At 44.1% G+C, this 25697-nt stretch overlaps 7 protein-coding genes across 7 annotated transcripts; 5 read left to right on the forward strand and 2 right to left on the reverse strand.

The window, feature by feature from the left end:
* Positions 1-91: 91 nt before the first annotated feature.
* LAJ45_08148 (uncharacterized protein) lies at positions 92-2435 on the forward strand (the record flags this gene model as incomplete). Its single annotated transcript, XM_046117701.1, has 8 exons — positions 92-140; positions 259-441; positions 501-802; positions 865-907; positions 959-1068; positions 1122-2095; positions 2150-2259; positions 2329-2435. 8 exons carry the CDS (start codon positions 92-94, stop codon positions 2433-2435), a joined length of 1878 nt encoding a protein of 625 aa, XP_045968988.1.
* Positions 2436-4210: 1775 nt separating this feature from the next.
* LAJ45_08149 (uncharacterized protein) lies at positions 4211-6373 on the forward strand (the record flags this gene model as incomplete). Its single annotated transcript, XM_046117702.1, has 4 exons — positions 4211-4742; positions 4803-5078; positions 5143-6122; positions 6188-6373. 4 exons carry the CDS (start codon positions 4211-4213, stop codon positions 6371-6373), a joined length of 1974 nt encoding a protein of 657 aa, XP_045968989.1.
* A 949-nt stretch (positions 6374-7322) lies between these two features.
* Positions 7323-8833, forward strand: LAJ45_08150 (uncharacterized protein; the record flags this gene model as incomplete). Its single annotated transcript, XM_046117703.1, has 4 exons — positions 7323-7491; positions 7635-8305; positions 8359-8581; positions 8634-8833. 4 exons carry the CDS (start codon positions 7323-7325, stop codon positions 8831-8833), a joined length of 1263 nt encoding a protein of 420 aa, XP_045968990.1.
* A 1355-nt stretch (positions 8834-10188) lies between these two features.
* Positions 10189-11109, reverse strand: LAJ45_08151 (uncharacterized protein; the record flags this gene model as incomplete). The annotated part of the gene is made up of 3 exons (XM_046117704.1): positions 10189-10481; positions 10547-10888; positions 10953-11109. 3 exons carry the CDS (start codon positions 11107-11109, stop codon positions 10189-10191), a joined length of 792 nt encoding a protein of 263 aa, XP_045968991.1.
* A 6138-nt stretch (positions 11110-17247) lies between these two features.
* Positions 17248-21092, reverse strand: LAJ45_08152 (uncharacterized protein; the record flags this gene model as incomplete). Its single annotated transcript, XM_046117705.1, has 4 exons — positions 17248-19691; positions 19749-19967; positions 20021-20092; positions 20147-21092. 4 exons carry the CDS (start codon positions 21090-21092, stop codon positions 17248-17250), a joined length of 3681 nt encoding a protein of 1226 aa, XP_045968992.1.
* A 3114-nt stretch (positions 21093-24206) lies between these two features.
* On the forward strand, positions 24207-24692 carry LAJ45_08153 (uncharacterized protein; the record flags this gene model as incomplete). Its single annotated transcript, XM_046117706.1, has 2 exons — positions 24207-24446; positions 24534-24692. The coding sequence occupies 2 exons, from the start codon at positions 24207-24209 to the stop codon at positions 24690-24692; spliced, it is 399 nt and encodes a 132-aa protein (XP_045968993.1).
* A 185-nt stretch (positions 24693-24877) lies between these two features.
* Positions 24878-25697, forward strand: LAJ45_08154 (uncharacterized protein; the record flags this gene model as incomplete). Its single annotated transcript, XM_046117707.1, has 3 exons — positions 24878-24897; positions 24974-25142; positions 25197-25697. 3 exons carry the CDS (start codon positions 24878-24880, stop codon positions 25695-25697), a joined length of 690 nt encoding a protein of 229 aa, XP_045968994.1.

Here is a 25697-nt window from a genome sequence, read left to right on the forward strand (position 1 = left end):
TACACGCTTATCGCAAACCTCGAAATTCTATCGGGTAACAGCACCCAGAAGAAAAAAAGACGCGATTGGATCAAGCAAGTAGGGAACTAGAATGCGCGGCGAGATGGATTCAGATGATGAACGAAACCATAATGATAATGGTAACTGAAGCCTTTCTATCAAGCCCCATATATCTCTTTGTCTCTTTGATCCGTAGAACCTTATAGGCATATCGCCAGTAGCTTTGGGGACCAATACTGAACCAACGATTCGTTCTAGCTTCCAACGCCGGATCTTCGGACAATGAGCAGGACGACCACATGGATGACCACGACCAGGAAAACGAAGACGAATCCGATCACAATTCTGATGATGATGACGATGTGGATGGGGACGCTGACCCTGATGGGGATGATCAGAACGAGGGCGATGAGGAAGGTGATGGAGACGGTGACGGCGACGGTAAACTCTCGGCCATCCCTATCACGTTCCATATATCTTTCGACTAACCTTTATACTAGATTCGCAGCACCCGCCGGGACCTCATCGCTCACGATCAAGTTCAAAAGAGCCGAAGGATGTCCGACCACGCCCAAAGCTGAGAGAAGGTGCTGGAACAGCTTCCACATATGATATTGTACCTTATGTAGCAGCCCCCCAATCTACAAGCATAAACGCTTTTTGCGCAACACCTTGCATGCGGTGGATATTTACAGGAGGAAGCGACGGTTATATAAGGCGCTTCGATTGGTTTGGAAGCATCAATGGGAGGGTTCCCTTGACTGTTGCTCAACGGCATCCGTTTGTTGATAGCGTCACCAGGGTAAGTCCTCTTGAAACATGCAACATTGTAGGCAATATTTAACGCGGTATTACTATTGACAGGCTGGCATCTTGCTATCATACTGGGAGAACGAAGAACCAGTTGGTTCGTCTACCTTATTTAATGAAACTCTACTATGAACTGACACCTATGTAGTCAAATCTGAACATCTGTATATCCCGGAAACAACGGATGATCTAAAGCTAAGTCCCGTATACAGCTTGGCAGTTCAAAACCAAAGTCTATGGCTGTTGAGCGGTTTAGAGGTATTTAAAGCCTTCAATTATAGCATGAACCGTACTTACCGTTGCCTATATAGAGTGGTGGTATCAATCTTCAATCAGTACGCCATGATGAAGGAAAGATTATCACTACGCTACGAAAACACACTTCGGCAGTTAGTGTACTCACGCTTTCTTCAGACGAAAGGTCCCTTTTATCCGGGAGTTGGGATAGGAATGTCTACGATTGGGACTTAAACACCGGGCAAACAACACGGGATTTTCTTTCCAATGCAGGTCAAGTTTCAAGTATTGCTTTTAGACCAAATTCAGATAATTGGCAAGAGATCAAAAAAGACAGCCTAATAAATGGAGCATCTGGGGGACGAAGGGGAGATGGCGGTCTTCCCAATGGGCTTAATGGAGCAAGTAAAGACGATGGTGACGAGGATGCGCCAGGAAGCCCGGCAGAGAGCACGAGGAGTTATGGGAGTTTATTCGGCGATGATGATGATGATATGGGTATGGGGGGTGGTGAGGTAGATGAGATGAGCCAAGCCATTGCCAGTGGATCCGGGCTTAATAGTGATACAAAGCTTTCTCAAAACGGGGGTGGAAGTCAAAAAGGCGATGATGACGGGGACATCACTATGGGTGACAGCGGTTCAGGTGGAACAAAAAATAGTGGGGGTTCCAATGGTACCAACGGCGTGCATCATCACGATGTTTCTTCTACCAATCATATTCCTACAGCAGCATCATCTTCAGCCTCCACGACGGACCAAAATGTGTTTCTAGTATCATCTATGGATGGAACATTCAGGATTTGGGACCGCCGGCAGCACACGCCTGTCGCAACAAGCACTCCGTCAAAAGGAGTTCCGCCTTGGTGTATGGATGCATGCTGGAGCACGGATGGTAACTTTGTCTATGTTGGGAGACGAAATGGTACAGTAGAGGAATTCAACGTTCATAAAGGGGTTGGAGAGCCTGTAAGAACAATGAGATTCCCTATGGGGAGTGGGCCAGTTTCCGCATTGGCCGCAATGCCCAATGGCAGGCACCTGATCTGGTTAGTATTTGCCATCAAGAACCCTACTTGAGTAGTAATTGATCTGAAAATTAGCGCGTCGTTTGATAATCTACGCTTATATGATCTGAGCGATCAAGGGACAAAGTCGACCGTCCCATTCTTAATTATTCCGGGACACCATGGAGGTGTTATATCATCAATATGTAAGTCTTATATCATAAAATCTAAGCCCTTCTTTCACTCTGGAGTCTCAAATTATAACATCTATGTAGATGTCGATACGACCTGCCAATACATGATCTCAACTGCGGGTAATAGGGGGTGGGAAGGCGCAAGCACAGAGGTACTGCTAGGGTATGAGATTATTATCCAACCTTGAGTCAATTGATTTTAATATTTTCTACTGGTAATCCATTTTTTGCTTTTTATTTTTTATTTTTTACTTTTCCTCATATTTCTATTCTCTTTGATAGTTACTTGTAGTTGCATGTATGAGCGAATGGATTTAGGGTTTGGGCTGTTACTTGTGGTGGTGGGTCTATTCAAATATTTAGATAGGGTTCGGCGCGCTTATTTCTTCATTTATTTGTCCCTTTCTATTTGTGTACATGTATGTAAGTACTTATTTGTACATGTTTGAAGGGATTGCGCCCTCCTTGATTCAAATCGAAAGGCATTGATACATGTACTCTCAAATACTTATAGCCGAAAACCCTGTCTGATAAGTTCTTGATTGATTTTGTTGATCTTAGGCCTTTACTCCCTACAATGAGCAGCCTGCTGCTCGTAAGCTATAGGCAGTTGACTACATGTATGTAACTTCTATATATGTGGATCATTCATAAAATACAACCTGGGACATAGCATATCACTCAGCATTGCAATAGCTGGCCAATTACATGTAGCCAAGACAAAATTGAATGACCGAGATACAATGTATACATTCATGATGTAGTCAACCCACCACCCCGAGATATATAAACATTTGTAATTGATCCCCTTGACACCCAAAGTAAACACTTTCAGGGGATGCCCTCAGTACTGGGACATATGTCGACGCTTTCCTCAGTTGCAAGAAGAAGTCGATGAAGTCAAGTAATTCAAGACAGCGGAAGGCTACATTTAATTTCCACAGAGAACTAACCATATACATAAATATTCTAGGGTCACCCTCGACGTTATCGGTATGCACATTGTTGGATCCGTTCCATATCCCAATGAGATCCGTACCCTTGGATAAAAGTCTTCACCTCTTACAGGAATTCATTAGAACATTGGAGAAGGATCTCCAAGAACTCCGGAATTTAAATTTATTTTTGGACTGTATTTATGTATACATGTAATTACCGAAATACATACATGTACTTTAGCATCTGTCTTGTGCCCAGCCAAATAATTCCATCGATATCATACTGCGCTTATATACACATATACCTACATGTCGATATCAGCAAGACATGTCGTAGAATGCATGTTTTGTCTCTGGGCTTTTTTTCTTCTTTTTTTTTTTCAGCAGCTCACGCCTAGGCGTACCCATTGATGAACCAAAAACCTGCATTGTCTGGTACTTTTATCTGGCCCTGAGGGTATCCCTTCCACAGATGAAACTTGTCAAATTCGCGACTTCCCTCTTTCAGCTATCATTAGCCTTGTGTGGTAACTTTTGCTAATTCTTAATTGGTTCTGTTGTTGTTATCAACCGTAAATGGCAACACAATTCCCCTACTAAGTGGTGCACGGTCCAGGTCGCGAATTTGACAAGTTTCATCCATGGAAGGGATACCAGGTTGGAGAGCTGCGTATACAAGTGCAATCCAAGGCATCAGAATCTAACATATAAATATAAACATACATGTATATGCACGATACACCCGTGTTTTAAGTGGTTGATTCTGAGATTTTGTTTCATCCAAATTAAACCTTAATGAGAATGTTGAAGTCCTTAATGGCATATGAGTTTTAGCTCGTAAGCACTCAGTCGTTAATTAAAATGTCGATATCCGACTACATGTACTTACAGTAATTAACGTGCGAGTATTACTTGGCGCCAAGTCTCTCCGGGGCCTAGGATCTAGATTTACGATTCGCGATTCGGATTCGCGATTATCAAACTCCGCTCCTCAAGGCTCAAGTCCCCCTCACTGATCCTCTAAAATGGAAGAATCACTATCACTCGAGGAAACTAATAAGCTCCGAATATCACTCGGTCTCAAGCCTCTCAAAGCTGACCCTCCTTCTACAAACACCACTGCCAGTGCCACAGATACCACTCCCATTTTCGACAACTCGACCGAGTCTCAAGATCGTCGTGCTATCGACAACTGGAAAACCCACCAGTCCGTCCTTGAAGCCGACTCTGCACGCCGTGCACGTGCTGAAGGCATCAAAAAGGCACGCGATGCAGCGAAGCGATTTGTCGTGCTGGAAGGCAAGGGACTTGGGGAGGCGGACGAGAATGAGGAGGACACGACAACGTGGGTACGGAAGATGAAGAAGCGTCAAAAGAAGCTAGCAGAGAAGATGGCGAAAGAAAAGGAGGAAGAACTAGAGAGGTTAGCGAGGGAGACTAAGGACTATACAGCGGAGGATTTGAAGGGTGTGAGGGTGGGGCATGATTTGGAGGAACTTGTAATTGGAGAGGAGGGAATGGTGTTAACATTAAAGGATTCAACAATCGGGGATGAAGGTGAGTATATATCGTTATAACTCAAATAAGAATTGGACTGATTGTTTGGTGGGTGGCTAGAGGAGGACGGAGACGAGCTTATTTCTACGACGCTCGCGGAACGCGAGCGCCTCAAGGAGCGGCTGGAGCTCAAAAAGAAAAAACCGGTTTATAATCCCCATGAAGCTGCTAATGGAGAAACATCTATACTTGCCCAATATGACGAGGAGATAGACGGCAAGAAGAAGAAGAGGTTTGTGCTAGATGGCAGTGGGAATACCGAAGACTTGTCCGACGTTCACCGGAAAGAAATTGCTGAGAAACTCAAGGCAAAACCAATTACCTTAGATATACCGAGTGAGTATATGTGCGCCCACATTCTTGGATACGAAACACAGCTAATTGTGAGGGGTTGATGTAGAACCAGAGATTATGCCGGATTATGCGGACCCAGCTACCATAAAGATCAGGAAACCAAAGAAGAAGAAGAGCACAAGAAAGAAGTCCGGCGATGTTGAGGATTCACTTGCACCCCCACCAACAATTAAAGAGGAGGAATCAGAGGCGGATGGGGAAACTATGGAGGTTGATAACAAACCAAACCACAAACCGAAGAGAACTTATGAAGACGTTTCCTTCATCGACGATGACGATCTACAAAGTTCACTTGCTATGCAACGTAAAATGGTATTGAAGAAACGTAAGATTTTAAAACCCGACGATTTAGCACGTCAACTACGTGAAGAGAGTAATATAGAAGATACTCAAATGAAAGGTGAAGACGATGATGGGGTTGGTCTCGTCATTGATGAGACGACTGAGTTTGTGGCGGCACTCAGGGCGCCTGTTATTCCGGAACGGAGGAAATCCAGATCTGCCCCTCTTACTACTCCTGCAGCTAGTGCTATGGAAAATTCTCCAGAGCCTGAAGGGCATGATGGAGATATCAAGATGGAAGATGGAGAGGAGGATCAAAAAGATCTAGGTTTAATTGCCCCAGCACCGCCGGAGATCTCAAGTACTGGTCTGGACGAGGAGATGACCATCTCTCGTGGCGTGGGTGCAACACTAGCCATGCTCAATCAACGCGGTCTACTTAAACGGGACGAGGAGGCGGATAACAAAATCAATCTCCTCCGTGATCGTGAAAAGTTCCGCATCGAAAAGAAGATACGTGAACTTGAAGCAGAAGAGAAGGCTAAGCAGCAAAGACTCCGTGATAGACAAAGCGGGAAGTTTGATCGCATGTCTGCCAGAGAGAGGGAGGAGCATGCTAGGTGGGAGAATAGACAGAGGGATCTACAGGAAGCAAGGGAAATGGCGCAAAGGTTTAAGGAGTATAAACCGGATGTTAACTTAAGCTATAAGGACGAGTTTGGGCGAGACATGACTCAGAAAGAGGTATGCTTTATCCACCTAGTTTCTTTGTAATTTATATTTCATCATTACATAACTGACAAACACAGGCATTCAAACATCTATCGCATCAATTCCATGGTAAGGGCTCTGGAAAAGCAAAAACCGAGAAGAGGCTCAAGAAAATTGAAGACGAGAAAAAGAGGGAAGCAGCTTCAAGCCTTAATAGCACTTCAGCGACGGCAGTCCAGTCGGCTGCGAAAAAGAGCAAGCAGGCTGGAGTGAGATTAATGTAGGTAGTAATAAGTATTACAGTTTAATTGATATAGGGTTGTTTCCATATATTCTTTTTATCAAATTATAGAGCTGTCTTTTCTTAAATCTCACCAGGCAAGGAAAGTAGGTTGATCCAGGACCTTAAGTCTAATAATCAGGCGCTACTCGGCGGAGTCCGGCAACAACCTGGAATGAAATTTTATCTAATTATATATAGTTATAATAAAGCGTGTTTGACAACTGTCGATTCCGACAATTGACAGTTCGCCGGCTGCAATAGCAGTTTGCCGAACCGTCAATTTTGATTGATGAGGGTATCGGCACATGGTACCGGAACTTGGAGCTGGACTCTATCAATGCGCAAAAGGCCTTGTGTCTCGATCTCGTCACCACTGATAATGGTCGAGATCTAGTAAGTAATTTGAGAGTCCGTGAAGTATAATGTCAATTTTGCGACCCGCAACTGTCAAAGCCGAACAGTCAATTGTCGAAATCGACAGTTGTCAAATACGCTCTAATGTTAAACATTAGAACATGCTAGTACTGTATACATACATGTATGTATTATATACATGTATGTACGCACATGTGAATTTACTGTCATTATTAACACTGATGTAGAACTATCTTTCCCGCGGTAGTTTTTCGGGCCGTGGTAGGGTATCCAAGTCAATTTTACAAGTGACATACATGTAGGTATGTTGTAGATAGTGACAATTAACACCAAGAAATGATCGTGGTCGAATTTGCAACGATTGCGTGCCCCACCGCCAAGCTTTACTCCATTTTTTTTCTTTCCAGCCTGCATCAAAAGAGACCCCACTTTTCTTTTCACCCCTCACCCCGCCAAGCGGTGAGCCTCGTTTTGATTTTTACTTAACCGTGCCATCTTCGCTGGTTGACTGTTTCTTTCCCGACGACCCAGCTAGGCGACCATACGAAAGGAAAAATACACAACCTGCCCAAACCATGGCTACCGTAGTTTTGGGCAGCCAGTTCGGTGATGAGGGGAAGGGAAAACTTGTTGATATCCTCTGCAGCGAGGCAGATGTGTGCGCAAGGAGTGCAGGAGGAAACAATGCTGGACATACAATTGTGGTGAAGGGAATTACTTACGATTTTCACCTTCTGCCCTCAGGTTAGTTATGACTCATTCCGGTGTAAAAAAAATTGTTTATCTATCAATATTGCTACAATTGCAAATTGAATAAGGAGACCCCTACTTTGTGCTAATGCAAAGCCTTGTCATGTCCCACTACTAATACCTCCCTACCACTTCAGGTCTTGTGAATCCTAATTGTCTCAATCTCATCGGCTCTGGTGTCGTTGTTCATGTTCCATCCTTCTTCTACGAGCTCGAGAACATCCAAAAGAAAGGGCTCGACACCACTGATCGTATTTTCATCTCCGATCGCGCCCATCTTGTTTTCGATCTTCATCAAAAAGTTGACGGGCTTGAGGAGAGTGCCCTTGGCTCCTCACAAGTTGGTACCACCAGGAAGGGTATCGGCCCAACCTACTCTACAAAGGCTGCCCGTAGCGGCATTCGGGTCTACGAGCTCTTCCATTGGGAGACATTTGAGAAGAAGTTGAGAGGTCTTGCAAGGTCATTCAAGAAGCTTCATGGAGATTTATTGGTCTACGATGTTGAGGAGGAATTGGCGCAATACAAGGTCTACTATGAAACACTGAGGCCGTACGTCATTGATGCGGTTCTCTTCATGCAGAAGGCTTTTGACACCAATAAGAGAATTTTGGTTGAGGGCGCAAATGCCCTTATGTTGGATATCGACTACGGCACATATCCTTATGTCACCAGCTCCAACACTGGGATTGGTGGTGTCATCACTGGACTGGCTATCTCACCCTTCAAGATCAAGAACATCATTGGCGTTGTCAAGGCCTACACCACCCGTGTTGGGGGTGGTCCATTCCCTACTGAACAATTAAATGTAGGTTTACACATGTGGCCTGTAAAAACACCATTTACTCACAGCATTCACAGGAAATTGGCGAGCACCTCCAGAATATTGGAAAGGAAGTCGGTGTCACTACAGGCCGTAAGCGCCGTTGTGGATGGCTCGATCTTGTGATCGTCAAGTACTCCACTGCTGTAAACCACTATACCTCCCTTAACCTGACCAAACTTGATATTCTTGATGGTCTTTCTGAGATCAAGATCGCCATTGGTTACAAGTTTGAAGGCCAAGAGCTTGAGTCCTTCCCTGGTAGATTTATCCTCACCCTCTAGCAACATATGATAATCTAACACATACACAGCTGACCTTACGGTCCTCGAAAAATGCGAGCCCATCTACAAAACCTTCCCTGGATGGTCATCACCAACAACCAAGCTTGCCTCCTGGGATGAACTTCCAAATGAAGCGAAGAACTACGTTGACTTCATTGAGAAGTTTGTTGGTGTTCCAGTAGGGAATATTGGGGTTGGCCCCGGAAGAGAACACATGTTGACGCGATAGAAAGCATAGATCCTTGTTTTACCTCTTGCTCTTACCTCTGCTAGACTCCTTGTTTTTTCTGTTTTTTTTTCTTTATTATATCCTTTTCTTAAGGCATAAATTCCACTGTACTTTAGAATATTTCTTTCTTTATACAGGTATCACAGCGTGGTGTGTTTCCGCTGTTTGTCTATGGATATTAAAAGGGATTGATTATAAAGTTGTGGTGTAGTTAAATGACATGCGATATGTACCTGGGCCTAGCAATAATTAACATCAAATTTTCTACTTAGAACTCCACAAAATAAGATATGGCAGGCGTCAATACCCATCTACTATAAGACTCAATTCTAGCAAATACCTTTTTATAATTTTCCTCCATCCTCAAATCCCAGAAAGCATCATAGTAGCCGAAACCTTTTTGTGTCCGATCAGGCAACCAATTTGTGCTACGCTCTTCTTACGATCGAGATGGTCGTCCAGAAGCATTGTGTTGGGGACAGGGTCACATAATGCCAAAGTTTTTTTTTTTTTTTTTTGGGGGGGGCGCTCTATGCGGCCAATGAATGCACACCTATCCTTTTGGTATTGCTTCTCGAATCCGGCTTGACTATCCTAAAAAAGGCCGACGAGGCATTGCTATTGCTAGAGAAGTTTTAGCTTTTTGATTAAGGAGGAAAGTCCGGTGAGCTTTCTAAACATTGAGTTTCCGTCCAAGTTCCTAACTCTGTCAAATCTTCTACCAAAATCACGCAGTTACAATACTATGTTAAACCATTTCATCATTGATTCAGCGGTACTTGTATGTTGCACATGTATTATAATAGCACTAAGGTATTAAGTTGTACAACTCTTGCGGGGAATGGGATAATTACCAGTCGATTCAAATCAACTTATCGGTTCGGTATGTCCCGTATTACTTAATGGCATATTTCTACGTACTTCGCTCTTCTCGTTTTGTCCCTTGTCTGAGAGCATACAACTAATGAATTATCAATCAATCAATCAATTCTTATCTTCAGAAATACGTGAGGCGGAAGAGAAAGGGCAGTTCAGGGGCATTGCCATAACTGTAAAGTTGCATGCAATTAATGAATTAAACAAAAAAAAAAAAATCAATTCTTATCTGAGATGTTGATTTCGATGCGAGTGATATCAAGTGATTCACGTGCTACCAGTCGCAACTCATCAAAATGTTGGTCATTCATTCCTAGAACAGTGTTATGTCCTATCCTCTAGAGCGTTTTTCAAGTAACTCTATACGCCCCGAAATTTCAAAATAATCAAAATACCTCCTCCACCCAAGACCATTATATAACATCACTACCATGAAAATCAAAAACCTTAAACAGTGCCCAAAATTGCAACTCTCATGATTAAACCTTACTTCCTATGTCCTCTTTGACACTATTCCTACTTGATTGCATCTCCTTCTCTTCGACCGAATCGCTCACTCCCGCATCCTCTCCTTCCTTTTCTGCCACCCTCTCCGCCGCTCTTTGCTTCCTAGTGCGGAATAGCCAGATCCAGTGCGAGAAAAATATCCCAGTCTCGAGTAGCAAGCACACCAGATAAAGAACTCCCCCCATATAGTCAAACGTAGTCTGTGCCACCAAACTCATAAGCGAAAAAAACGCTCCTGCCCAATCAATAGAAAGAAATATGAAATCTACCCCCCCCATCCTCACATTAGCACATCACCCCAACATCACCCGAAGAATATAATTCACATACCGATTCCAACAACCCTCCCATGCCTTTTCCAGATCTCGAAATACGGCGGTACCAAGCCCGCCGCAAGAAGGATAGAAGCAATAACCCCAACAATCAACATGGGCCACTCAATCCCCTTCTCGTATAATGGTTTGAGGGTAAGTATCAAACCAGCCTCAGCGCCACCATATACGATGCCCGTCCCCAAGGCCAGTAGAGAAGCAGTCCAGGCTCTCCATCCATGGGCATAGCAGAGGCATTGTGCCCATGAAATGAGGGATAGAGAGGCAAAAACCTGGGCTTGTACCTGTATAGGGATGTTGAGGTTTTGTACAATTGCGTAAGTTCCGAAGGGTACTCCTGCTATAGATTTTTTTAATCCTTAATAGATAGCTTATGATGAGATGTATTCCAAGGGAAAACTTACAGGTTGCCCAAATGAACATCATTAATGCGGGAAGGCCTTCGGTGGATTTCGACCGATAGTTTCTCCATATCTGAGGGACGAGCTGGATACACCATAAGATGGTGCCTATAGTCCCGAGCACATTGGCTGCGACAGGAATAGATTCTTGTCGAGGCATTCGTCTTAATATTGTTTCTTTCTGAGGCCTGGCTTAATAGAATGCAGTTTTATTCTTCTTTCCTGCTATGAGACCAGAAAGTTTCCAATAGCTATCTGTAGCAATTCTTTGTTATATTTATACTCTTCAGAGCTGAGGAGTCTTCGGGTTCGGGTAGTTAGTAGCAGATATTAACTTTTCAAAAGGCCGACGATGATGTCAGATCTGCAGATAACTAAATAACGGACAGCTTCTCCGCGAAATCATCAAACGTAAAATGAAATAAATCCCGAATCCAGTTTCTGGTGTGGGGTATATAGGTGTGGAATTTCCCCGATCAGAGGTGAGAAATCAATCAAGTGGTGCAATGTGAAAAAGTCAAAGAAAGGATACTATGATGCCTTTTTTTATCTGGGATATCTATCTGGCTCCTTAAAATTCTAACCTCCTAGGTACATACATTCGAAAAGATGAACTAACTAGTGACATATTGGGAAAAAGAAGCGAAGATAAAGCCACAACGCTAGACCTAGAATCGGCAAAATATTGTGAGGCAAGCCCTATCCAGCAACCTAGGCTCCCGTAAACCACCGAAAGTTGGGGAAGCGAGAATTGAGAGAGGGATCTTATTTTAGACAGAGCCAATGGTAAAAAGGCCAATGACCTTGAATTTAACATCTACAGATTATGGTAAAATTATTCGCAATAAGAGTGGGTTTCTTTGTCTGCTCTCACTGCAAAAACTCTTTTAAGGGCCAATGGGACTATTAGGTCACGGAAAATCCACTCTCGCATTAATTCTACCAGAATCTGTACACCCAGAAGGATGCTTTCCTGAATATCATGAACTTGCGGCGGCCTTTGTCGTGATTTTTGGCGTTTCGATATTCGAAACCTGGATCGAAATGTACAATCTAACTACCATGTTGGGAAGGCCGGGCGAGAGGAAGTAGAAGGTATTCGCGAAACGTTTACGTAGCAAAAATACACGACGTCGCTTGTTCGCTTGTACAGCGAGAGAGAAAATTATTGTAGAAACAGGGGTCTAAAAACAGGGTTTCTATGGCTGGGCAAGCCAATAGGGCTCTTCCCATACTTCTACAATAATTTTACCTCACGCTGTATGCGGCTCTGACCTGAGACGCAGCCGAAAGCCGACCGTGCATGTGGCCCGTGCCCAGGCACAGGGCTCATCACTTGTGCTTTAGGATAACGTGACTTATGCATAAACTAAATGAAGTAAGGTTGGAGAATTAAGTCCCACAGATCATGTCTAGCTAGACACACTCCACCCAACGAGCAGAGTTAAGTAGGGAATATAGATGTACATGTAGTATTCTTTATTATTACCGCCGGTGCACCATGAAGAAGATATAAGCTGGGAATGCCACATTATATATATATACGAGAACAAAAGAGTCTCTATATATATGGCATGTACATGTACTGAGTAGAAAGGACTACGCATATACTCGCGACCAGCAACAAGGACCCGAAAATGCACGTCCTAATCTGCAATTTCTATTGGAGTAGAAGTCAAAAATACACCAAAGACTTGCAGCTGCATATTCGGGTTCTTGTTGCTGGTCGCGAGTACATGAAGCTGCATATATGTACAGCCACTCAGCAAAAGTGTTCGTGATATGGTTTTAATGTCAGTGCGCAGTGTGGCGCACCCGTAATACTAATGTTATTAAAGTTGAGATTTTTTTTTTTTTGTTTAATTCATTAATTGCATCCAACCTTACAGTTATGGCAAATTAAAGTTGAGATTCAAAACAACGAAAAATATATAATATAGTTTGTGATTATATATAAAAGCAGAGATAGGTCACTGATCTTATTCTTCATTAATTTGGGCGCCATTGGTTGGGAAAGTCTTCTCTTGGGGGGTTCTGGATGGTCCGCCGCGGTTGCATATGGAGAAATATCTCACTCCGAAATCGGAATCACGAACACTTTTGCAGAGTGGCTGTACCTACACATAGATTGACATACTGCTTGGAGAACTTTGCCCGTACTTAATAGCAAATGTTCTCAACCCGGACTACATAGCTTCATAAGATAGAAAGGGTTCTGTTATTTGGCCCATCTGAAATCCGATTGAGCTTCGGGATAGATAAGGAGTCGATTACATACATGTACATGTATATACATGTATGTGCATATAATGTGCGTGTGGTTAAGTCTGACGCTAGCTGTGGGTGGGGGGGTGGCCGGCCGGCTGCAGATGTGTGTAGTCACTTAGACCGTGTGCACCTGTGCCGAGAATGTACCTGTGCCGAGCATCTTATCTGATCTCTAGGGATCCGCTCCAAATGGTGGCTAAAATGCTGCCTTTATTATAAGGTGCTCGGCACAGGTACATGCTCGACACAGGTGCACACGGTCTAGTTATGAAAGATCACTCAGCTAGTATGAAGTCACCCCCGTAAGCTCTGTAACGGTATAAGAAGACCCAGAGTCCTTTCTCGTTTATCCGAGTAGGTTTTATTATCTAGAAATATAATAATAATACCAAAGCCCTATTACCTTCCTAGATTAGTTATCTCTTACGGCTAGGACTTATTTAATCATAGCATATCACTCGAAAGATTACAGGACTACGGAGATACCCTCTTACTATCGAGTCCGTCTTAGCTCGTCCATGTATACATTTATGTACTCCCGTCATGTAAAACACAAGATACCTTAAAATTCTATTACATAATATATGGTTGAGTCTGTGCGTTCGGATCTCTTCGTAAACAATGTCAAACTTTAGTTACCTACATGTATATATAGTCGATCGCAGGAACTCCTAGCTGAGGCGTCCAATATAAGAGTCTCTATAGAAAGGCTTTACAGCAGTTTTCGCATTGTCTGTCTGCACTGGATTACACACACGTAAGGTAATTCCCGAGTTAGGAAACCGTAACCACTCTCTTAGGTATGGGTGTATGTGATCTAGCTGTTACTACAGTGGAGTCTCGGTAGTAGCATATGGTCGGGAACGGATTTTCATGTGCCACTATCGGGGATGTGCTTGTACCGAGAACAACTTTGCCCATACCGACTCGTTTGGGATCGTCCAACTATATTCTACTATTGAGGATATGCTACTATCGAGAATGCTACTATCGGGACTCCACTGTAGTGATAAGCATTGCCTAAATGGGCCGTCACTTAATGTGTATGCGATCCGGAGTCGGCAGAAAAGATGAAAACAGCTATAAGGTTACATACATATAGTTGTGTTGCGAACGGACATCAGTCCACGCCTCTGTACACTAGCTTTTCTTTTAATGTGTCAATAATCATAAGTACCCCCAGTGTTCCTATGTGTAATTACAGTACCTACATCCCATTCACCTTCCACAACATACAACTAAACTAATAACTAAATATACTCCGTCTAACGCTGATCAAGAGGTGCTCTTCATTCTGGTCCTCAAGCTAGTCAAACAATCTACGATTTGGTATTTTTCGAAATTGCTCCAAAACTGACCATGGACGTTTCAACATTTGGCAGCGACGTATATGTATGTACTGTCCCTTATTTATTAAAGCTGCCAATTTTACCAAGTATTATGTCTCGAATCTGGCTTTCGTGCGAGGCTCGCCCGGCACCATGTCTCATGTTGGCAGCATTTAAGTAACAGCTTAAGGGATAAACGGATTAGTCTATCTGGATTAAAGTACCAGCCCGACAAACCATAAACACTCTTCAATGAATCCTATCGAAAACATTCATGACTGAGCATTATATTACAATTGCCCACCCCTGGTCCCTGGACCAACCCAGCTTGCCTACTCCTTACTTACATACATACATTATAATTCTTAGACATAAAGCATCGTTATCCACCGAAACACACAAAGGTTTTGATGAAACGCTTGGAATACATAATACATACACCACGTACCTATATTCTAAACTACATATAGACCATTAGAAACCTCTTTCTTAAAGCTCGAGACTTCCAGTGGGATTCGAGAGGCTATGTTTAGTATAAGACAGAAATTCCATTCTGTTTATATCTGTAATTGCAGATCTTCCACATGTATATAATCCAACAAGTAGTTTCCAGCCTTCGGCCGGTACTATATGTGTATCAATCAGTCCAATATACAGGCAAGCCGCTTTGCGGCTTATTTTCTCTATTTGCCTGTCGGTCGGGGCTCTCAGGCCGCTGCGTGGCCCTCGACCCCTCCTGGCAGGCAAAGTCCATCACTATATCTAGATCTGCTCTGGTCGATATTTGCCTTTTCTGATATCCCCCATATATCAGCAGTTCAAGCTGCAAGTATATCTCTTTAATAGCCACCAAGTCACTAAAATCGAACTACTAATCGATTCCCAGAACCAGTAGAAAACATGTTAACCTAACACCACTCAGTACAATTAATACCCTATGTTAATATCCAACACAACATGTTTCAAGTGAAACAAAACCTCTCTCAATGAGCCAATCAGAAGACTATAAAAGCACATTGCATATGCAGGTTATAATTATATACTTATTAGATGTAAGTGTTACGTGGGAAGCTCCTCTACCGGATCACACATGCTAAGTACATGTAACCACATGTAGCGAATACATGTAGACACTAGACCACACAAAGAAATTAAATTAAGGCTCGACTTCACTCAAAGAAATACTCATTTACCTATCTATACCAATCAAAACCACTTCCAGAAACATAAAAACAACCCAGGCGGAAATTCAACAGGGAAAGAAAATGGAGGCTGCGCTAACCAATGCCGCCCAATGATAATACAGTACAATGAAAGGGGGAATGATAGGGCGAACAACGATAAACAAAAGCCGTAACCTTACAGAGCTAAAGGAGAAATGGAAAATAACCCTCAAATGCTTTTTATAATCCTTAGCACCAGCTGCAGGGATAAACGTACGAGAATATGCATAAAGAGTATATAAAGAAAGGAAGAAAGCGATAGACCAATAGCCAGTTACCATATCAAAACTGTTACCTAGCGAGTATAAATAAAGCCATGGCGAAGGAGGATGAAGGGTAGTATAAAGGTGATCAAAAAAAAAAAAAAAAAAACCGAAATAGAACCTCGAAAGATGATGGTAGGCTTTAAATCCACCTCTACATCCCAAATCCGCAAATCAAACAAAACCGCACACCGAACCTTACCCACAATGACCACACAAAAGAAAAAGAAAATACCATCAAAAAGCAGGAAGCAAAAAAGGACACCCATAAGCAATGCTCCCCTACCACCAGCCATAACCAGCAACCTCATTTCTCCATTCCTCCCCGATTGTGGAAACACGTTCCGCTACGTTAATCAAGAAGAAAAAGAGAGAGAAAAAAGAGAGAGAAAAAGAATTTGTATAGTACTCAGGTCTTGGAAACATCATAGGACATCTTCCTATCCTCCATTCAAACCTGTAGCTCACCCGTATTAGAGGGGAAAGTATTTGACAAAGAAAATAGGTAGATAATGAGGTAAAAACAGAGGAGAGAAAGTCTTGCCAGAAGTTCAACATTTCTCCACCAGTAGTCTTGCATCATCCAGTCCTTCCGCGTTATTAAATGCTTGCATGGCTACCTCCATTTTCCCGCGCGTTTATTGGTACAATGGCCAAATGTTGCTAGCCCATTAATCCCTAGATGATGCTACTTACCCCCCAGAGCCCCCCCCCCGATCCCGGGCTTCCACAAGGCCATATAGAAAGTGCAAACATAAATAGGGACGTAAACCGACAAGATGACAGCCATGAGAGACAGATGATAAATCTAATTGAGGAAAGAGGACGAGTAATAAAGGGGGATAAAAGGAAAATGCCGTTTTACCGTGAATCGCTCCATTTCCGTATTAATGAGTAAAGAGAGGAAAAGAAAAGGTTACACCAAGAAAACACGCACATAGACACACAAACACTAGTGGTTTTAAAATGAAATAAAAAGAAAGAACACAAGCATTCTGATAAAACCCCGCCACCGTGAATCCCAGGTATAGAAAATAAAGGAAAGAAAAAAGGAGAAAATTGATCACAAGGGTCAAAAAAAACTGAAAACAAAAACAAAAATGGCCTATCCCTCTCCTGCGCCAGATTCATCCCTTCTTTTGTCGTAAGTATTCACAAGTTCATTATACACACCGCACTTCCGAAAGGAAATAAGAGCAACCGAAATGGCATCGGCTCAGCCACCCTTTCGTTCGATTTCATTTAATGGGACGGAATCTACTGTTTTCTGAACCACTGGCTTTCTTCCCTTGCCGGTATTTCCTATCCTTTCCCATGAGCCATTCTTTGTGCCAGACCTTGGGCCGGCATTTGCTTTAGTGCCATTACTTGCTGTTCCATTCCTTTGCTTCGAACCAGCTCCATTTTTTGCAGTCGATTTTTCGGTAGGAGTTGGAGGTTTTTCCGAACTATTGGTAGATCGGACTGGCTTACGACTGCGCCCATTTTTATGCTGCTGTTTTGTAGGAACGTCATTCTTGTCGTCCTTTTTAGGTATCGGTGAAGGCGCCAAGACATCAGGTACAGGTGTAGGTGGTACATCAAGTTCCTCTTGGGGTAAACCGCAACCCTTAGGCTTCAAGGTATCTATTACTGGGACTCTAGTGTTACTCCAAAGTAATTGTTGAGTAGCTGCACGCTGTCGAAGATTGGGAGATAATCGTGTGGAATTGCTAGGCTCAGTTGTTTCATCATCCGAAATCAACTGTAAAGGGCGAGATTCCGCTTTTGGCGATGATAGAATACTGGGGTCGGATATTGAGGTGTCAATATGTTGTTGCACCATATTGGAAGCTGTCAGATCATTCTCAGGGCGACCACCAGCCGCTTGTGTATGTACCTCCAACAGCTTCTGGGCATATAATTGAGTGTGTCCAGAAATTTCTTTTAATTCCGTGGCTGCTACATCCGATGTTCCATCTGATCCATGGCATTCTATACTTGGAGATGATCCATCGTAGGAATAAAGAGTCTCCGATGAAGGCGAGAGATTTGAGAAAGGAGTATCTGTGTAGGTCGAGGATGACACTGGAATTGACCCATTGACGATCACAGGACCACGATGGTCATTGAAACAATCACGAGAAGGAGAGGCATTTTCCAAACGAAGAGCACCCGATGCATCTCGTGACGTTCCTAATAGCGGAGTTGGTAGTTTCTCCTGCGATAAACGCTTTTGCCGGTCTACTAAGCTCTTTTGTTCTAGAAAAGGTTCCTCCTCCTCCTCCTCAACTGAGTCCACAACAGCAGGTACATGTTGTAGTGAACCGCCAATGTCATAGTAACCCACATACTCATCTTGTTCCTCTGCTGGAGGTGTTACGGGATTCCCGTTTGAGGAATGATCGGCAAAATCTTCATCCTCCGATCCAGGCGCTCCAACTGTAGATGTTCCATTTCCGTAACCTGGGTTTGGGTACATATCAGGAGGCGGTTGTGATTGCGATCTTGGGCCCGCACTATACCCATTTTGACGCCTTCCTCGACCATGCCCACTCCTGGTATCGTTTGCAATATGCGGGGATGTTGGCGTTGATGTGCCTTCGGAATGTAAAGGGCCAGGATAGTAGAGATTCATTCCCCAGAGCTGGGCAAAATACGCATAGGATGCCAGCGGATGTAAGGCAAGAGCGTCTTGGTGATTTTGCGCAGAGCCCAATGAATTAATGGAAGCTGCGGATGACTGTGACTGCTGACCGTACGTCTGAGCGTGGACTTGTGCCTGCTGAACAGCCTGTGCTTGAGCAATCGCCTGGGCACGTACGTGAGCTTGGTGAAACTGGGCTTGTAAAGCAAGGATTTGGTCTTGTGGTGTATGGATGTATCCAAAAATATCTTGCGGGAGATATTGCTGAGATAACTGGGCGCCATAAGTCCCATTAGAAGCCCTTTTATTTTGATTTGGCCTATTGTGGTTGCCATGGCTGTTATGATTGTGACTATTGTGATTGTTGTGGTTATTGTGGTTGTTGTGGCTGTTGTGGTTATTGTTACTGTTATACCATTGCGGTCCTCGGCCCCTTCCATTATTTCCATTAAACTCACGTCGCTTTACATGGCTCGAGTTACTTCGAGCGATAGATATAGGACGATGTTGGGGCGGATGTGACGGTAACGGGAGATGTGGTTCCTCGGGTGGGAATACAAAGAGTTCCAAGCAGGCGGCTAGATCAGCTTTCTCTGCTAAAATCTGGTAAACTTTTCTAAATTCTTGATGTAAACCTCTCCATGAGTAATCGTCTGCGGTGTTTCCAAGATTCCGAGAGGTGTTGAATGGTTCCTCAACGCAGAGTCGGTTATTTTGCTTGAATTGCCACTCTTTTTCTTCCTTTGTCAAAAGTCTCCCATGCCTTACTGATATCACACTGGTATCATAATCCAAGTCATACCCGTACTTCTTGAAAAAAGCAAAAATCAATTCGCCAAGGGTTTCCTTATTGTTCATGCCAAACCCCCTCAACGTTTCGATATCATCATCAAATGAGATGTCGACTCCACTTATAGGCGGCCTTTTCTTATGAGGCCTTTGATGCAATGAAGGGAGAATAGGCGGGTCTCTAGTCTGGAGAAAGTTTAAGATCATGCAAATCCACGTGTATGAACTTAATGTTCCACCGCCAGCTAATATGACATGTTAATTTCCGAAGCCTATCCTTGATTCAATAAAAATCCGCTTACCAGCATCGTTCAACGATCTTTGTTTTGTCCAATGTTTGATAATCATTGCCAGGGGGCGAACTCGATCATCGATTTCAACATAGGTCTTAATCATCTTGGTATTGTCCAGGGCAAGTGTGTTGTTGATATTCATGTCGCAGGCAACTTCGTATTCTGGATCCCATACCTTTACGATAGGAACTTTTGCTCCAGGAACACAAACAACTCTTTCCATGCCATCTACCAGGATCGTTAGACACAATAATACTAGTCTCGATCATATGAGTACAAACGTTTAGCAAGTGTTCTCGCCAGCCTACAGACGTGGTTGAATTCTTTCCACGTTGTTGTTATACACACATCCACTGTACGATGTCAGCAAGATATTCTTACATAAGGCGTATAAATGTGCTCGGTACCGTCGGAGTCGCTCATGCAGAGATGATTTTCTGTTGAGCCAAAAGCGTGCACTTTTATGTCATGGCCTGGCCATTCATCATTCAGAAGCCTTTCAAGCTTGACCAAAAATCGCCTCCGTCTCTCATTGCTCCCACTATCTGGTTTTAGTACTTCAAATAAATCAAGCATATCCTTTGTTAGCTTAGCCTCCTGCTCAGGAGCCAACTTTTCCAGCTTTGGCCTCGCAGGAGCGATTTTATCATTGCCAAGAGCATAAGGCATCCGCCTACGTGCGTTGACCAATGCAGTCTCATATATACATCCGCTAACTGGCGGTTTATATGGGGTTACTGTGACGGGTTCTGATAGTGCTGATCTTGGGGAATCAAGAGGGCATGATGGCGAAGGGCTTCGAGAAAGCCCGTTCGACTGGCGGGGGTTATGATTGGGCGTTGATGGCAACGAGCTTGATTGAACCGATGAATTTGATCGATTGTACTTCAATGAAGGCCTCTGAATTGCTATCGACTGTCCTCCTTCATTCCTCCTTCCTTGCATGGCCGGTGTGCTATGTTTTGAACCAGCTGTTTGATTGTGGTAACTCCTTCGCCCATTCCCTTGTACCGTCCCCCCAGTTCCTCGATTTCGCTCTGGTGACTTTGAATTTTGCCGTCGTCGAGCGGGAGGGTAAACTTTGCGAGATTGAGAATTGACTCTAGTCTGTTGAGATTGTTCTGTCGAGAAGCTACGGGGCTGGATTGTGAGCTCTTGATGTGGTGACAGCAAGGGAAGAAATTGTTGTGGGGGAAATGTTGGAGCGGGCGAAGCAACAGGCTTGAGAGTTGAAGATTTGGGTGAGCCAACTGTATACCGTCTCAAGGGACTGCTTGGTTCAAGAATCTGAGGAGAGTGTGTCTGCTGCTGATGAAGAGACGGGGGAGCACCCGTTCCAACGTTCAACGTCATAAAACTTCAGGGAGTTGAAGGGGTTTGAGTTGTAAGGGCTTAGTATGGGCACTGCCTTGAGGACAGAGAGTCAATAAGCCCTTCAGAATAGTGTTAAGGCCAGCAGTGAAGATTGGACGGTGGCGTAGGAACGGTTGAATACGATATCACGGAGCAAAGGTCCCACGCCCAGCTTCAGTAGGAGAAGCAAGAGTAAAAAGAGGGGGATTCGGCCAGCGAAGAGGGACCGAAAATCTGGGATTTGACAAGGTATCTTGTATCAATGCCGAGGAGGGGCAAAGGTGTAGGCGTATTGAGATCGGAAGGGGCGAGGAGGGGCACCCAGAAAGTTCCAGTAGAAACAGAAAGGGACTACAAATTCCAGAGCTTCAAAAAACAGTTGATGTAGTTAAAACGGGGTACCGTAATAGGAGAAGTGTGATGGAGGTAAAGGCAGGGGGTAAAGAAGGAGAGGGAGGGCAGTAGGAGGAGGACGGAGGAGAAGGTAGAAGGATATAGGGCGCAAGAGAGGGAGAGGAGGGACAAAAGGGTAGCGTTGGTGTGGTGAGCAACGGATTGCAGGCTAACTCCTAAGTGACGGAGAGGGTTTGTTTGGGAGGAACGTAGGGCGACCTAGAGAACGGTGTGGGAACTAAGGGCGAGGGAGGGTGTGTGTGAGTAGAGGTTGTTAGTAGAGAGCGCGAAGTTGCTTGAACGCTTGAACGAAGTAGCACGGTGTGCACCGACAGCAGAGAAGCAAAGGCAGCAGAGAGCTGTCTGTGCTATGTAGAATCGTTGTTCAACTACATGTATCTAATACTACATGTACATATTATACATATTTCTATCTTTGTCAGAACAGTAAGAATTCAGGATCAGCTACATATCTACACGTAGCTGGCAAATCGATGTCTGACAGCCTCTGCGGTGTTCCTGTTCCTGACCCTGCTGTTATTTCTGCTGTTCCTGCTGTTCCTGCTGTTCCTGCGACTTGTCCCTTTTTCTTTTTCCCTAGGAATTTACTTTCGACCTTGATTTATTTTATTCCCCCTTTTCTTGTCCCCACTTTCCACAATGCCCACCAGGATGCCTAGGTCATAAACGCCCTCTGTGCTCTCTTTCCTTGTTAATTACAGGAGTTAGGAGGAAAGTTCACCGCATGCTAGAAGAAATATAAAAGTCCTTTCGATATCTACTTACTCGAAATATAACTTGATCATTTACGTCACAGCCGACCGAAGTAGGATCGTGCATGCACACAATAGGGAAAAAACCAAGACAACCAATGAAATAATTAAAATCGAAGGAAAGATAGAACCAAGGGAGACACGAATCAAAATACGAAAAAAGATTCCGTATCCCCGGGCACTGGCCATAGGTACATGTATCTGGCCCTGGCGGGTTAATGGGTTGAGGTTGACAACTTTCCCGAGCATCGCTGCACCCCGGCCTGCAGTCAGGCACACTCCGAAAACAAATGACTGTCGAACGCAGGGCCTGGTGGTTACTATGCAGAAAGAGTAAAAAAAAAAAAGTGGAGAAGTGTGTGTGAGGCATTCCGAAATAGGTGCACAGAAGACAAAACCAGACCCAAAGCCACAACTTAATAGCGTCTAGATGCTGTATTCTGTCTGACGCCTACTGTGAGTATTTCTCTTGAAATATTCTGGCTGATTGATGAAGAAACACTCGACCAGCTGATTCTCAGCTAGGTTCAACTTATGCCTACAGATTAGAGTTCTGTTAATTACCATTCAGGGCGAGATGCAGTTCTACAAGGCCAGGAGTAAATGGCCTTCTTATTTGCTCTCTCTTGACTACCGTTTGCAGATACCTCTCATACATCAAGTGACCTGGAAAAAAACCAACTTCATGAGAAATCCCGGCTTTTGATGCGGTGTTCCTCACGGTTCAGAAGCACGTACATTGGGCCTCGACAGAACCTTCCATCTCTTTATGGTTGTTTCCAGAAGGACTATAATTATATTCATAAAGAATAGTACCCGAGAAGCTAAGAAAACGAATCAGGGCTGGTACCCATAAGCCATGTAAATAAGAATAGCTGAGTGGCTCTCCCATGATATTTTAGAATCCGGAAGCTGAGAAGTGCACTCCCGCTGACAAGAAGACCATCTTAAGAAAGCGTGGGGCCCGAAACTGCCGTGGTGAGATCTCTCAATGACGGGTGAAATCCCATGGAGTTTGGGAAACGGAGGAAACAGCCAAATTTACCCAGCCGGATAAAAATGAGGTTATGAGGTTTAAGGACTGCATGTAGCGAACCAATGTAAAGGATACTATTACGATTATCTCATGGAAGGAAAGACGCCAAACAAGAGAGGCCTCTTAGCGATCCCCTCACTGTGCCCTCAGCATGGACCTACGACATGGGGTTGTGCAGGTTGTGTAACAACATGGAGGGAGACATGACTACTCGTACATAGAGTACTGTGCCAGGTACTCGACCGACAGTCTACACCACATACTAACTTATCACATATCGTTTAAAAGATGCAATTGAAGGGAGGTTGGCCGGCCACGGGATTTCGCAGACAGGCGCTTACGCCCAATGAGAGTTGTACGGGCGGCCGAGAATCAAACCCTGAACCTCCGCCTCTTATTTTTTTTCCCTCGAACATTTTGTGGAAGGATGAACGGAGGTCGACGTGTCTGATCCTACAAAACTCTTCTCATGCCCGTCAGTTCTCCTTGCTCTTAGATCCTTCCTCCTAGCTTAGATTTTGCTCGCCCTCAGGTTCCTCAGTAAGAATCCCACGGTCACAGAGATTCCATCCCATCCACTCGGCTTTGATTTACTGCACATGCGATACCGGTCGATTACAAATACTCATTTCTGTCAATAGCTGCATTTACAAACAGTCAGTTCCTCGAGCGAGCAGTCCTCTGTTACTCCAAACCGTTGCCAGCCAGATTTTATTGGTCGCAGGACCCCGGCCTTCCCCTCCGCGGACCAATCGTTTCCGGATTCCACGACCTTGCGATTACCGAAAGTGAAACTGCAGCGTTGTTGCTGCTGAGAAATGCTTGATCGGATCATCCGGAATACGTCAATCTGAGCCAGGCTAAAAAATCGCTACATCATAACCACACGGTCCGCCGCCGCACTCTCTCAGGATGGGGATGACAAAAGCTCAAACTTCTCTCTTCCTCGCTATCTTCTTTGCTACTATAATACTCTGCGCTGTCGTCATTTGTACTTGCTTCTACTGTTATAAACCGAGCATCTTCCTTGGTGGTCGACGGAGTAAATCGCCAACGGATTCTTCAGACAGCTACACTGGCAGCAGCGACAGTGGTAGTAGTAGCGAGGACGTCGAAAAAGCACCTCGTGGAAGGGTAGTTGGCTTAACAACTGTAAGTGTACAGATATTCCATTCCTTTTCTTTAGATATCCGGGTATATTCCCACATTTGTATATGAATCAGGCTGATGAGAGTGTAGGAAACGGCGGCAAGACATCCGTCGGACCATTCAGACTACGAGGCCGAGGAAATAGAGGTTGTCGAAGCAGAGCCTGAGAGCGAGCACAGCCATCATCATCATCACCACCACCACGGACACGGCGAGCACATCGACATCATTGACGCTAATCCTCATTAGACTCGATTAAGCTTTTCTTCTTTTTTTCTTTTTTTCTCTTTTTTTTTTGGCGGGTAGAGGTTTTTAGTACATACGACACTGTCTCTATTTTTTGTTGCGGGATTGAATTGGGGAAACATTATATTTCATTTCTCGGAACCGGAGAATTTATTAACGGCCGTCTATTTAATTGCGATCTGACCAGGATGATATTGAAACGACTTCGGTACGTGCACCCGACAGCACCCTTCTATCCTTGCCTTAATAAAAAGTGGAATATTAATATGCTAATAACTTCATAGCGGATTTACTATTGCTGTTAGCGTTCTGGCGTTAGTTTCAAATGGGCTTTCGGCTTGCCTTTTTCACAAATTATCGAGTGATACCACCTATCGAAGTTCGGATAGCCTCGCATTGTATACATATTTTGCTGCATTCATTAGCGGATTGGGTGTATATGGCTCCATAAAAGTAAGTGCAAACATGTGTCTTCCTTCCCTCCCGCCATTTCACTAACCCTTGCAGCAACACGCCTACACATTATCAATATTCGCAAATTTTTTTATTTTAGACACCGTTGTTTCAGTATTTTCGCGTTTTGTCCTGCTTTTTATATTTTCGACTTTCCGCGACCACCTCTGCGATGCAGAATCTCCTAGCTCAGGACTACTCTCTTTAACATTACCCCACGGAACTTTCCACACAACCACTTTCAACCATATCAGCGATATTGTCGAAGCTGCAGGAGTAGATGGGGTCGGACTTGGGCCTTCAGTTCCTAAATCGGAAGCATGGGGCTGTTCGGAGATGATGCAAATTTCTATCATGGTTGGGTGGATCGGGCTCTTCACCTCAACGCTGGTGCAGATGTTTTTCGCCATAATGGTGAGACACTATGCGATGTCATTGTGGAAGACTGAGGATGGTTACATACCTTTGAATAATGCAGATTTGGAGGAGGGGGTTGTCAACGATGAGTTTGGGAGGGCGGGAAAGGCTTCACATCAGCTTGAGAAAATCTATTAA

Source organism: Morchella importuna (genome assembly GCF_003444635.1).
Source record: "Morchella importuna strain M04M26 chromosome Unknown Morimp01GS028, whole genome shotgun sequence".
NCBI classification, from domain to species: domain Eukaryota; kingdom Fungi; phylum Ascomycota; class Pezizomycetes; order Pezizales; family Morchellaceae; genus Morchella; species Morchella importuna.